The 14,585-nt window shown below is 36.9% G+C and overlaps 2 protein-coding genes across 2 annotated transcripts; both read right to left on the bottom strand.

Annotated features, from left to right (window-relative positions):
* Window positions 1-120: 120 nt before the first annotated feature.
* On the bottom strand, window positions 121-4,621 carry LOC141652925 (TOM1-like protein 2). The gene is made up of 3 exons (XM_074460543.1): window positions 3,946-4,621; window positions 2,013-2,285; window positions 121-1,070 (listed from the first exon to the last, which is right to left on the bottom strand). The coding sequence occupies exons 1-3, from the start codon at window positions 4,459-4,461 to the stop codon at window positions 657-659; spliced, it is 1,203 nt and encodes a 400-aa protein (XP_074316644.1). The 5' UTR covers window positions 4,462-4,621; the 3' UTR covers window positions 121-656.
* Window positions 4,622-6,749: 2,128 nt separating this feature from the next.
* LOC141652923 (uncharacterized) lies at window positions 6,750-13,710 on the bottom strand. The gene is made up of 15 exons (XM_074460540.1): window positions 13,542-13,710; window positions 11,603-11,685; window positions 11,284-11,515; window positions 10,971-11,145; window positions 10,495-10,578; window positions 9,852-10,093; window positions 9,555-9,768; window positions 9,303-9,382; window positions 8,857-8,941; window positions 8,497-8,628; window positions 8,295-8,408; window positions 8,155-8,202; window positions 7,715-7,799; window positions 7,432-7,488; window positions 6,750-7,332 (listed from the first exon to the last, which is right to left on the bottom strand). Exons 3-15 carry the CDS (start codon window positions 11,505-11,507, stop codon window positions 7,196-7,198), a joined length of 1,677 nt encoding a protein of 558 aa, XP_074316641.1. The 5' UTR covers window positions 11,508-11,515; window positions 11,603-11,685; window positions 13,542-13,710; the 3' UTR covers window positions 6,750-7,195.
* Between the last annotated feature and the right edge of the window lie 875 nt (window positions 13,711-14,585).

Raw genomic sequence — 14,585 nt, 5'->3', positions numbered from 1 at the left:
ATTAATCCCCTTAATGAAGAACATTGGCTAACCAACCCTATGCATAATTTCACTGTTGATCAAGTGGCGTAGACAATCATTCTCAAACGTACCTAAAGAACCACAATAACAAGACAATCATCTCAACAAAAACGACTACTATTTCAGAGTAAAAATCGTACAAGGTAGCCACACAGATTATTTACACAAGCATGCTACAGTTAAGCAATCACCGAGCACAAACAGTGGCCAAACACACTCATGTGGAGCCAAATAGACTAATGAAAACCAACCCTAACCTAAAACAGAAACTACAGTGTCACTCTCACGAGTGATGAACGAAGAGCATGGTTATCATACCACCCAAGCGTAAGTGTTACCAATGTAATACTGGCTAAAAATGTTAGCTAGCTTCGCTGATAAATAATTGACAGGGTGGTAACGATAACATACTCATGGAATCCACCATCAAACAACATGAAACTGCTTTAGTGGATCCCTTTTCGCCAGAATTGGAACCCAATTCTAGCTGTCAAAGTAACGAAATTTTTTGTGATCATTTAGGGAAGAAAAAAAAAAGAAAAAAAATGATACATTGCTGGAACTGTAACATGTTATTAGCAATCTTTTTCAGGATCAGTGGTGGAAGAAGAGAAAACGAGAGAAAGTCAAGGATCTCATCCCAGTTTATCAGTAGGCCCCTTGCTTTTTTCACTGCATTCCGCGTCCCCTTTGAGAAGATCTGCTACATCAGGTTTCGAATTACTCGTATCTTCTTTGACAACATTTGCTCCATCAAGTTTGGTATTGTCGTCTTTGAAATTTATCAAGTCATTCACATCTGAAGCTTCTACTACAACAAGCGGCTGGGCGTCAATGACTTCTGATTCCTTTGGCTCCTCAGATTGTTGCACGCTTGGCTCGATTGAGACATGCATTTCCTCAAACTTTGAAATGACTTTCTGAAGCTCGTCGTTCAGATTCAGCGCCTCGAATAGCAAGCTTTCGTCGTCAGTTGTGCTCTGGACTATTCTTTGGAGCACAGGTTGAGACTCCTTACACTTGTCCAGCATGTTGATAGTCAAGTCATCCTATTATATCACAGAAAGGCAATCAAACTAACAAACAAAGGATGCAGAATTAAGAGAAAACTAAGCTCCAATGAGCACAACGCTTAAAAACAGATTAGGAACCCCTGATCACTTAGATCAACTGATAAGCTGCTAATGTTGAGTTGGAGGCCTAAGGGTACAGCACTTTTAAAATTCAGTAGGGAAAGCGTGCCTCTTATAAACCTAACAGCATTAAGTCCGCGCTAAACCAGTGGTGCAGACCAAATAAATACTGCTAAATTAGGATTTTAACATTTTCGCTTACAGCTAGAAGCAATCATAGACTGCAAAACCAGCCATCCCAAACATCAAGAAATTACAAATGTGGCCGTTTCAGCAAGTTCCACAGTAGACGCATACTTGCTACTTTCACCACCAACCCACGCCCCTGACCCAATATACGCGGCAGGCTCAAAAAAATTATACAGAGAATGAAACCAAAAGTGAATCACAATTGATTGATGAACAAATAACTGAATGCATACCACAAAAGACTAATATTGACATAACAACCACCTGTAGAATGCAAAAGTCAAACCCATTTCGTATTTCCATTGTCTAGTTCTAGTTTCTAAATTTTTTTGAAACTCCCACCTGGCTTTGGGACGCCAAACATGTTTAATCAGTGAGAAAACTAACAAACAAAAAACAAAACATGAATTATAGTCTGAGAGATACATCAATAAGCCATATTGAGTCGTCAGTTCGTCACCATCATAATATACAAAAACTAGCTGTCAGCACAGATCACCAAAGTATGCTAATGATCCAAGCTAATCCCACATGCCATAAAATATCTAAAGACTTCAGTAAAATGTAAAGGCAGAAAAAAACAAAATATAGATTAACTTTTGGTGGTTCCCCCTCAACAGGTTAAACAAATAGCAGCCATGAAAAGGCCTAAAAGGTGGGGCAATTTACCTCAACAACTTTGGGATCTGACGTGGAGCTCAACAGACTAGAGAGAACTTCAAGGCTATTCCTGGTAATTTCTAGAAATTCCTTCTTTTGTTCTACTGACAGGCTGCCATAGTGGTAAGGCACTTCTGGTCCTCCATCAGGCTCTGTACCAGGCATGGGATAGCTCGCAGGTGGTGAGACTGGCTGCTGGTCAATGTATGACTCCAACGAATATTGCGTGGCTGGAAAAGTTCCATCATCTCCGTGTGACGACATGGCCCTTCCTTTCAGATTCTGTCAGTACATAAGAAAATTCAGTTGAGGATCATTCTCTTTTTTCACAAGAGTACTGCCAGAAATATACGGAGTAGTAAATTATACAAGATACTCTGATTGAGTTTGATACACAAGGATGTGTGAAATACATCACACAGAACACTGGAAACTGTCGAATACCTCAAATCCTCGCCATTCATCAACGTTTAAATCAACATTTTTTTTCAGTTCACACCATTTGGGTAGAACGTTAATCATCAGTGGGAGGGGAGAGGGAGGGAGGGAGGGGGGGGGGGAGGCGCATGGAGAGGAAGAGAGGGGAGACTAAGAGGAAAATGGCGCATGATGTCTTCGTTCCAAATAATGCGGGAAGAAATTCGATTGGCTTGGAGGGAGGGGAGAAAAATGACTATGTTAATCCGACACCGACACGACACTTCAGTTAAGACCAAAACATTGAAAAATTTGCACAAAATAGCCGTATCTGACACTCGACACCCGGGTGTCAAAGAGTCAGAGTAACACAAAATGGATTCCACCAGTTCTATCCACTACAGCACATTAGCTAGCTAGTAAATTCATTGAATGGCATGACCTTGTTTGTAAATCGAACATTAGTCAAATCAATTTAAACTCTATCAACAACCTAACCTCTCAAAATTTGGTCGAAAACAAGCTCACTAATCAAAATGTAAGCTAATAGAGAAAACACCCTCATAAATTCTGAAAGACAGGCAAGTAATTTTAGTCCTCAAATGCTCTACTTAATCAAAATGTAAGCTAATATAGAAAAGTACTCCGTACAATGTAGTGATGTACCATTGCATACATAATGGGTCTCATTCTATAACAGGATACACAACTGAATCTTTTAAGTAAATTACCGTCTCACACAAGACTAACTAACTAACTAACTAACTAACCGTACCTCCTAAGTCTGACAAAATAAAACAAAGTACACCGTAATTACCTATCCTGTAAGAGGTCTCATACTACGATCATGACCGTCTCATATGAAAATTGGTTTTCTATAATAGGAATATAGGATACACAACTCTATCTTTTACTTAACAACCCTCTCATACAAGACTAACTAACTAACAAACTGTACCTCATAAGCCTGTCTGTCGAAAGATGAGCAAGTGAATATAAGAAACTACAATGTGTCTCATTTCATACAACGGTCTCACACAAACCTAACTGTACCTCATAAGAAGAGGGGCAAGTGAACATAGGAAACTACAATGTGTCTCATTTCATACAACAGTCATAAAACCAAAATGTACTCCTTCCGGCTCGGTCAATTGTTATCCTGGTTTTGCCACAAAGACCAACGAAAGAGGAGGGGCCAATTACTAGTTGACAAGTGGAACAAATTGAGTGTGAATGATCAAATTACTAATCAAGTTCATTCTTAAAATAGAAAAGACAACAATTGACTAAGACAACCAAAAATGGAAAAGGACAACAAATGACCGGCACAGAGGGAGTGCCTTGTAAATCCGTTGAAAGAGGGTAACTGAATTCAAGAAACTACAATGTACTCATTCCATAAAACCGTCTTACACAAAACTAACAGGCAAGTCTATCAAAAGGCAGGCAAGTGAATATAGGAAATTGCGAGTACATTCGTATCTAATTTCATAAAACCGTCTTACACAAAACTAACAAACCGTACCTCATAAGTCTGTCGAAAAACAGGCAAATAATTCAAATCCTCAGACTCACCCCAAGCCCTAACCAACTCCAAAACCCTAACTTTCGCCTCCCTATCCGCTTTCGGATTATCAATAACACTAACAACCATCTCCTCCACAACTTTCTCCGCCGCGATCTCCGAAAACACCTTCTCACAATTCATCGCACACACTTCCAACAACTCCAAAGCCAGTCTCTGCTGCGCTTTCCCCTCATCATCATCGTCGCCGCAATTAACAATCTTCCGCTTGATCGCGCGCACTATCTCCGCGCCGCCAAGCTCGCCGCCGTTGACTAAGGAACATATACGGAGGTTAAGACCCCAATCAGGTGATTCTAACGATGGTGAAGTTGCTTGATCGACGATTCGAGATTCAGGAGTTGGAGTTTGGAGAAGTTCCTTCATTTGATTCATTTTTAGGGTTACGATTCTTGACATTTGTGCGCTGCTTGATTTTAGGCGTTCTCCTATTGTTGCTAATTTTGATTTGTCCATGGTTTTGAAGGATTTCTAGGGTTTGGTGAAGGTTTTGTGAGATTTGATGATGGTGTGATGAGAGGGTTGTGAGACTTGTGACAGTGAGGAGGGAGAGGTAGTGAAGGAAGAAGAGCCGAAGAAATGGTACACAAATTTTGGTGTAAAACGGTTTAACGGTGGTTATTGTAGAACGAACCGCTTGGTTACTTGAACAATCTCGTCAAAAAAATTCCACCGATCGTTTTCCATACCACTCTAAACTTTTTTTTTTTTTTTTTTTTTTTTTTTTTGATTAGGTAAGAAAAGCTAGATTGATCCTCTGGGTAGACCAACCTATCTCATCCTTTTCGAATGAGGAGGTAAGTTGAAGCCACCCGCCATCAAACCACCTCGAAAGAGTTGGACATGAATGTCGCCCAATGTAGCGTGAAGTCAAGAACCTTGTTGGGCAGCTTCATTTAAAAGAATGTTTAATTATCACTTCATCGAAAAAATGAAGGTCTAATTTCACATCTTTTATAATACTAGAAATTTCCCACTAATTTGCCAAGTCACTCCGAATCGAGTTAATAACACATAAGTTATCACCCTCCACAATTAACTTTGAGATTCCTAAGTATTTAGCTGCTAAAATACCTTCTTTTAAAGCAAGTGCTTCCGCAACAAGGATACTATTGGATCCGCACATTTTTGCTCCCAACAAAACGACTTTACCATTGTGATCTCTTATAGAATATCCTAAAGCAGCTTTATTACCTTCTATTCTCGATCCGTCAAAATTTAGCTTTAGGAAACCGTTTGTAGGTTTTTCCCACCAAATCTCTTCCTTACTAGAATTGTTTCTAGCTGACTCTTCTACCTCGGGATTGTTGAGATCCTTAAATCTAGTCACATTCCATGTCTTAGTGCTATTATTACATAAAGTAATAAGTTTGTTGATACTTAAATTAACATTATCAAAGATAATATCATTTCTATGGAACCATGCATTCCACTCTAAACTTGTTTGGTATGTTTATAATCGGTGGATTTTGGGTCGGATTATAAACAAAGGGTTTGATTAACGCTTGGTTGGTATGTTTCTAACCCGAAATTTACTGATTATAAACACAACAAACAAGTTTAGGGTAGGATTTGGGATCAGATTATAATCGGTATATTTTCTGTGGAAACGCTTGGTTACTTAAAAAATGGTTTTGAGTCGGATTTTATGTTAGAAATGGGTCTGATTAATTTTTTCTTTTTACAAATGTTTATTTTCTTTAATTTTAAATATATACATATAATTATTCTTAATTTTTATAATTATTTAGTTTGTTTAATACGGAGCAAATGACATTAGTAAGATTAAACAGTTTTTTATTAATATATTGAATATCACAACGCTATACGAAATATTGGATCGACCATTTGTTACGCGTACGTGAGAAACGGTGACTATATTTATATGTTAATAATTTGAGTAATTAATCAGGTGATAAAATGCTTTAAAATAAATATAAGCATATTTTATTCCATTTTTAATGGTAAAATAATTTTTATCATTTGATTATATACAAAGTTTTAATAAATTTACCTATTTTTGGGTCGGGTCACGAGTTTGGCGGGTTTTGACACTAAATGTGCCGGTTATTATCAGGTCGGGCCGTCTTCGGGTTAAAAAGAGCGAGTGATTTTCGGCTGGGTTTCGGTCGATTTTTCGGGTCGAGACATTTTTGACAGGTCTAGCCGTCTAGGTAAGCCCTGCCTATTTCAATCCCAAACCCGAAAACGATCAGGAAAAAATGTTTTCATGAGTCCCCCATGCTCATTGCTCAGGGCAGATCTAGTATAATTATAAATCATACTTAGCGGATGATGACGCTGTTATATGCAATTCTACAGAATTGCAGCTGCAGTATGATTAAATTATTTTGTTATAGATGACACTTTTAATATTTTTTTTTTTTTGACAGCCACTTTTAATATTTAAGGCTTCCATTTATGTCGAAGATTTCACTTCTCAGTCTGTATGTTTTTTTTTTTTGGTGTAAACCGGGGTGTCCACCGTCGACAACAGTGTATAATCCCCTCGCCGCGGGTGCTCTCACGAAGAGGTAAACAGCTGGTCAAAGAGTTTGTTCCATTCCCATGGGCAGGGATCGAACCCCTGACCTCATGGTTAAGGGATGAGGTGAGCAACCACCACACCAAACATTTGGTTCTTCTCAGTCTGTATGTAGCATACTTGTATTTATACTACTGTATGAAACTGGATCTGCATATGCCAGATAAAAAATCAAGAACAGTGGAAAGAAAAAAGATACTCCGGATATTACAAAATTGGATTTTGCTTAATCAATTACAGTAATTGAGTATACAGTGTATACTAACTACAGAATTCAATCTGACAAGTGATGAAGATCATTAATCTTGTTCAACAAATAGTCACCAAAGCCGTAAATTCTATGAAATATGGATTGCAATTCGCAACACGCAATTGGCTAAAAGCATGAGAGCTCACAAAGATTACTTCCCAACTCCATTTTTCCTTGCCATGGAATATATACAATCGTGAAAATGTCTTTTTTTCCTTTTTAATGACGAAAAAAGTAATTAGGTTGATCCTCAAAAATGCAACATGGTATCACCAAGTTTTATTCCTTTTTGTACGAAAGGGTCGACTGAGAACATTCTGAAACAATGTCCGTAACTTTAATCGACAACCAAAAGAATCATGCGTGTAGTCTTTGTACCTTAGCATTCGGGACAGTCAGGAGAATTTCTGAAGTAAGGCGTCTGTTTGACTCTGGGACACTTCTAACTGCGGAGGTAAGAGATTTAGAAAGCTCCCTTGAACAGATTGATCACCACTAGTCGTCGTTTCTGATGTATCTGACGAGTCTTCCTCTGCAACAAGACATGTAATATATAAATGACTAGTATCAATACAAGAATAGGACAGCCGACAGCATATATCAACCAAAACTTTGATAAATGTAAGCGTACCAAAAAGTGATTTGATCGACGGTCTCTTAGACTTGGCGTCTTTCTTCTTCAATTCAGCTGCATAGTCATCAATAGAAGAAATATCAATTATAATCATGAAACCAAGAGTTACAATGTAATACGGCTAGTACCATTTTCTATGCTCGAGGATACCTAAACTACATGGGGCTAACCAATTCCCGTTGACAGGTAAAATGTAATCTCTGTCAAACTCGTACAATAATAAGATGCAAAATGCAGACAGAAGTGAACTGTGCAAAAGAATTGGTAAAAAAAGAGATACCCATTCCAGGAACTTGATAATCATTCACAATTTCGAAGTTCTTGTACGTGTAGCCCACAAAGTTAAGGTCCTTGGACGATAGCATCTGCAGAACCAGAACACAAAGGGGTAATAATCAGGCAAGAATAAACAGGTCAATCAACCATTTAACCCATACAAAAGTCTGAAGAGACACATTTAATGACCGGCTACTGAAAGCAATGAATACATTAGATTATGAGACCAGCTACATAAAGCGATGTTTACATAAGATAATGAATATCAATGTTTCTGATTTTTCGCAGATTGCGCATAGACGACGCTCATGATAGGGCTCATTTTGGAGTGTGAGGAAAAAAAAGCTCATCCATGAGGATGACTACTCAACTATGAAGTAAAGATAATCAGGATCCAGGCTCAAACCAAAAACAAAAGAGCAAAACCAGAGCCAATCTGCTCACCTTTCTCCAAGGACCACCCTTTGATGTTGCATGCGATTGATTGTCGACCTTCAAATGTATAAAACTTGCAGCAAGTCAGGAATGTCCACATTCAATAGGGTCCGCGGTTCCAGAAAAAAAAATACAAGAAATGATATTACCTCATCAAACTTCTCAAAGTTTTGTGTGTCTAACTCATCAGTAACCTCAGGGAGAAAAGCAGCATCCATTTGGTATATTCTTTCCCAATCCACACCGTTGAACCAGGGATGAGCCTGATGTTAACAAAAAAACATATACTCTTCTTTATCTTTCTAAATTTATAAAAGTTTTCCAGTGTCACTAAACAATATAATACAACACCTTTATTTCAGCCGCACCGCTCGACCCTAGTCTTTGATTGACATTGCACAGCAGTTTGCTAACAAGATCTTTTGCTTGAGGAGTTAGCTTCGCTTCCTCAGGGAACTTCAAATGGGTTTTCCAATTTACTATCTGTACAGTGCATAAAGAGGAACTTCTACTTTAGAATTTAAATATTAAAATTTTTGGAATTTGGCATGTAAGCTTACAATATTACAAAATCCAAGATAACTGGAATTAGCAGCAACATTCCAGTTAGCAAATAGATTAATCAGTGGCCTAAGGGTTACAGTTAATAAAAGCTGCTGATATGATCACTGGGTCATAAAGCTATACAAGAAAGTGAATTTCAATATTTACCTTCCTACAAGTGGTCATAGGGTCATCTGAGTAAAAAGGGGGATATCCTACGAGCATTTCATACATAATTGCGCCAAGCGACCACCTGTGAAAGGAAAGTCCAGAGAAACATTTAAGGCTACAGGTCAAATGACCAAATCTCACAGAGGAACATCAAAGGTATATGTAAGGCATTATTAACTTTATACACAATTTGGCAACGAGAAAAATGGAATTAACAACACTTCGTGTTTATAACAACACAAAATCTAAGTGAAATGAATAAAAGGAAACATCCTCACCAAAGAACATTTCTATTGATATAGCATAATCAATTACCACCTACCAGCGCTTGTGTGACCAGATTAACAGCGAAAATAATCTAAAATTAGAATAATCACGAAGTTGGACATGATAAAACTCCCAAATTTTCAACATTGGGTAAAAGAACTAGTTTAGTTTCTTACCAATCACATTCCATTCCGTAACCCTTCTTTAGTAGAACTTCTGGTGCGATGTAATCAGGTGTGCCAACGGTGGAAAACGCCTGCATGTCCCCATAATGGCAACATCAAGCCATATATTATTTAGAAAGACATTTGTCAATGGAATTGCATGTAAAATTTGCATGCATGAACAAACTTCAAGCATTTACTTGCAAGGAAAATATCATAAATGAAGCAAATATTAGTCTTCCAACGAAAGCAAGGTCAACCTACAAGCATTCGACGGTTTTTTTGCCAGTGCTGAAGCTGCTCTTGCTGAGTACGCCTAGGTTTTGAAGAGCCATCATCAGTGGGTGATCCTCCATTTCCACTGCCTACTTCAAAATTCTCTTCAAGGGTACTGCAATCTAATGGTTTACAAAGACCAAAATCAGACAGCCTCAAGTGCCCAAATCTATCAAGCAGCAGGTTGTCGGGTTTTATGTCTCTGCAAAAAGATATAGTTGAAGGTCAACTTTGCTAAATCAATCGACCCCTCAAAGCTAAAACTAAAAGAGATCACTCATAAACCTGTGAATGTAGTTGTGTTTGTGGATAGATTCTATCGCTAACACAGTCTCTGCTACATAAAATCTCGATTCATCGTCTGTTAATGTGTCCTTCCTCATAAGTAAAGTCATCATATCACCACCAGGAAGATACTCCATGATAAGATACAGGAATTCCTCATCTTGAAATGAACAATAAAGCTTCACAATGCAATTGCTGTCGACTTCAGCGAGCAGATTCCTTTCTGCTTTCACATGTTCCACCTACAATTCAAAAGTTATTTACTAAACCAAGGATTCAACAATAAGACATGATGGGTATCTTTGCTTTTCAAGCAAGTGATTCTGGAAATTAATCTTGTTTTCTTTATACTCACGTCTAGCCTAGGGTTACTGTACTGCGTGTTGTACAACAACTAGACTTTGATAGAAAAACTACTAATAAAGTACTAACTACTGGAATAACTATTGCAAAAAATATTGGGAGCCTGCTAGTAATTGTTAAGCATACACCAATACAATTGCCTCTTAAATGACTTCTACTCAAAAACATCTGTGCATGAAACATAGCACTACCCAAGCAAAAGCAAATACTCCATATTCTGTGCATTGAACATGCGTGCTACGCATATCAGCAAATAGATTCTGAATCGAGATAAACATACTTGTCCCCGACGAAGCATTTCTGACTTTTTCAGCTTTTTCATGGCATATACGGAGCCAGTAGTCTTTTCCCTGCAAACTCTGACCTGCCACATAAAATTAGGACCAACAATTACAACTCACTTATAAGTTTTGCATCAAACAAATGTCCTAAATAGATAAGAATCATGCAATGCTGAAAGCTTCAAGCTATCTTAACACATAAACTAGATTTTTAAAATCAACTAGAACACGGGAAAAACAAGGAAACCAGTAGAAACGCAAGAGATAAAATCTCAGATTTTAAAGTAAATGCCAAAGGTACAATTTTGACCTAGAGATTAATCAAGAACGAAATTTAACAAGGGATCACAAGGGCCTTGGCACAGATGTCTACAAAGCAGTAAGAAAGTATTACCTACTAATGACATCAAAGAGAAACAAAAGAAACCAAATATAATACTCCGTAGATGACTTTGAACAGAGAAGAGTTGCATACCTCCCCAAATGCACCCTTGCCAATCATCGTCAGTAACTCAAAATCATCAGCACCCATTTTGTGCCTTTGAAGGCGCATGTATTCAGTCTCTTTCTTTTCCAAAAACTTGAGCAGATTGTTCTGGTCTTCTTCAGACACATCAGCATCAGCCAGCTTCTTCTCTAGCACACTCCGACTGCTCAAAATTACCATGAAAAATCATCAAAATGCCGCTAAACGGTGGACTTTTTGTCTTCTAAAGTTCACATCTAATACAAATCCTAATCACAGAGGAACATGTAATCAAGTATTTAAATCACCTTTTATAACATACCGTTCTCTCCTCTCTTGCAGATTCTTCATCTGCTCCTTGTAATGCTTCTCAATATATTGTTTTGCCGCAGCAACCCTTTGTTTCGTAATATTTGATGGTGTGTCATCCTCTAACATCGAAGGTGAACCTTCCCTGCCGGCCATTCCAGAATCCTTCTTCTTAGACGTAGACCTGAATCTATCACGGGGCTGAAACTTATGCAACCAACTCTTGGCTGAATCCATATTCTTCACTGTATCAAGTATCCACAAACATTCAGTGGTTTCCTAATTTTGTCAGCATTGCATTAACAGAGTTAAGAAAGTTTCAAGAAACCTACCACAAACTTCCTCATTTGCAACGGTTGAAAGTGAATCAATCTTACGCCATTTTGCAAAAGAGGAAAGTCCTAAATCAAGTTACCTGCAAGTATGCAACAGTGAATCAAAAAGCTTTTTACTCAGATTTTGAGCTCCAAAATCCTCATTCCATAACTACACTCATCCCGTTTATATTATCCACTATTAACTCTGACGCTCGAGGTTGATCATAAAGTCACATATATCTAAAGCTACCTTTTACAGTGTCATGTTAGTCATATTTGATTATTAAAACAACAATTTTCATATTTTCTTTTAAAAAACTTATAACTATTGTATATGGTCATAAAATAGTGATCACATTTCACTAACAAAGTCAAAGGCAGGCTATATAAAAACAGTGAGCATTCTTTCGTGACACGGGAGGTTCAAAATTACAGCCTCTACTAGTTACTGAATGGCCAACTAAAATCAATAAGAAAATGCACTAAGCATCACAATACACTCAGCAGCTAAGTCCATGATTTATCACCATCACAAAGCGCGACTCCTGCTAAATAACATTTGGTCCAAAAACCCTCAGTTTCGTTCAATCTAATCACAGTCTAATGAGTTAAATCCGCAATAGTCAACACCGTCCAATCAATAATCACAATGTCAAGGTGTTCGAAGTGACAATCCTACTTACACACAGATTTTCAAATTCAATGAAACTTGGCTATTATATGTCACTATAGTCCACCAATATCACCAAAAAACCTAAATGATTCATTAGTTTTCACAATCTAACGCGTCAAATCCACAATAGTCAATTAACACAGGCCAATCAATAATCACATTATTAACATGCTCGAATTGACAATCCTAACACAAGAATTGTACACAATATTTGTTAAATTCAATGTAACTAAGCTAACATATGTCACTAAAGTCCACCAACGTCGACAGAAAACAGATACGGAATAATTATGTTCATAATTCTTAACAGAAAAAAACCTCAATGTTTGATTCTATTTAATCACAATCTAACACGTAAAATCCACAATAACCAATACCGATCAATTATCACAACCTAAGATACTCGAACTGACAATCCTAGACAAGATTTATACACAATATTTGTCAAATTCAAAGAAATCTATCTATTATATGTCATTACAGTCCAAAATCAAGGTCATTAAGTTCAAAATTCTTAACAAAAAACCTCAACGATTCGTTCAACGTCATCATAATCTAACACCTCGAATTCACAAAAGTCAACACCGGCCAATCAATAATCACAATGTTAAGATGCTAAAATTGACAATCCTAAAACAAGATTATACACAATATTTGTCACATCTAAAGAAACTGAGCTAACATATGTCAATAAAGTCCGCCAAAATCGACAAAAAACAGATAAATTTAGTTCAAAATTCTTAACAAAAAACCTCAACGGCTTCATCCAATCTCATCATAATCAACTGCACGAATCCACAATAGTCAACACCGGCCAGTCATGGCAGTCAATAATCATATTGTTCCGGTACTCGAAACGACAATCCTAAAACTAGACTTATACAGTTTATACACAACATTTTTCATATTCTAATAAGTAATAAACTAAGCTAACATAATTTATCATAAAACTTTTCAAAATTCTTAACAAAAATGTCAAAAGTCAATGCATGCAATCTAAAATTCAAAGAAACTAAGCTAACTTATTTATTACAGGACTTAAAATTCCAAAATTCTTAACCAAAAAAAGTTCAAAAGTCAATGTACGCAATCTAATCATACACAAAACAATAAATTCAACATCGCAATGCAAAATTCGCAAGCGATTTTCACGAAAAATAGTAATCATAAATTATTATACAGTCTAATAACATCAAATTGATCATAATATTCGAATTAATACTTCAATGCATCAAATTAAAAAAAAAAAAAAAAAAAAAAAGGGAAAATGTGAAATGATACCGTGAGAAATTCGCACTTCGGAGAGGAAAATGCAATGGCGATCACGAATTTGCAGAAGGAAATTGGAAAAACGAATAAAAAAAATTGGAGAGAACAGAAGAGAGAGGAAATCAGCGAAGCGAAGAATTCGGAAGAGTGAAAATGGTGGTCCGCATGATCGAGTTGAATAGAATTTCTATTTGGTTTTACGGGGGAAATTTATATGATCATATTCTCACATGGGTCCCGCTTTTTTTTTTTTTTTTAATTAATTGCTCCTCTTAAATCATGCAATTTATTCTTTTGGGGTTTTTTTTTGTCAGAAACTATCTTTTACCTTGCATTGCTTCATTTTGCGAAAGACTATCAAAAATCCACTTTCGGCGAAAAAAAGTCGACTTTCCGGTGTTGACTTACCATTTCATGTTGAATCTAACTCTTTACTTCATAACCTCAATAATCGATGATAAAGATTGATTAAACCCAACATTAATCACCTCAATTCGTCTATCTCTTACCCGAATCAAATTCCTAATCACCAAACCAAAATCATCAATGATATTAATCTTAACATGGTAAATAATTCTTCAACAATAATGATCTATTATGGCCTTGTTGGCAAAATTAACTCCTAGTGTTAACTATTCGAAAATAACATGGATTCACTCTTAGGATCACTTGTGTGCTACTAACTCGTTAGTTTTCGTATACCCACCATCTTACCATGAAGAGAGAGAGAAGGTACTTTAATATGACTTAGATGGAGAGTAGGTTGATGAATCATGAGTAGTTTATAAGGTTGTTGAAATGTAAGGGTGAAGGTGAAAGTGGTAGTAAAGGTGACGACGGAGATGGAGATTGAGATTGAGATGGTTGATGCGTTGGTATTACTTTGAACAAATTTTTATAAGGTGTTGGGCATGGAGAGAAGTTTTTTCGGTTTTTGTTGGGTGAACAAAGGCAGAAATATGGGTAATATGTCTGAAAAAGAGAGAAAAGAGCAAATCAATGCCGGAAAGTTGATTTTTTTTCGCCGGAAGTGGATTTTTGGTAGTCTTTCGCAAA

Source organism: Silene latifolia, chromosome 4 (assembly GCF_048544455.1).
Source record: "Silene latifolia isolate original U9 population chromosome 4, ASM4854445v1, whole genome shotgun sequence".
NCBI classification, from domain to species: domain Eukaryota; kingdom Viridiplantae; phylum Streptophyta; class Magnoliopsida; order Caryophyllales; family Caryophyllaceae; genus Silene; species Silene latifolia.
Note: the sequence above shows the minus strand (reverse complement) of the source record. Positions and strands in the feature narration are given on the sequence as shown.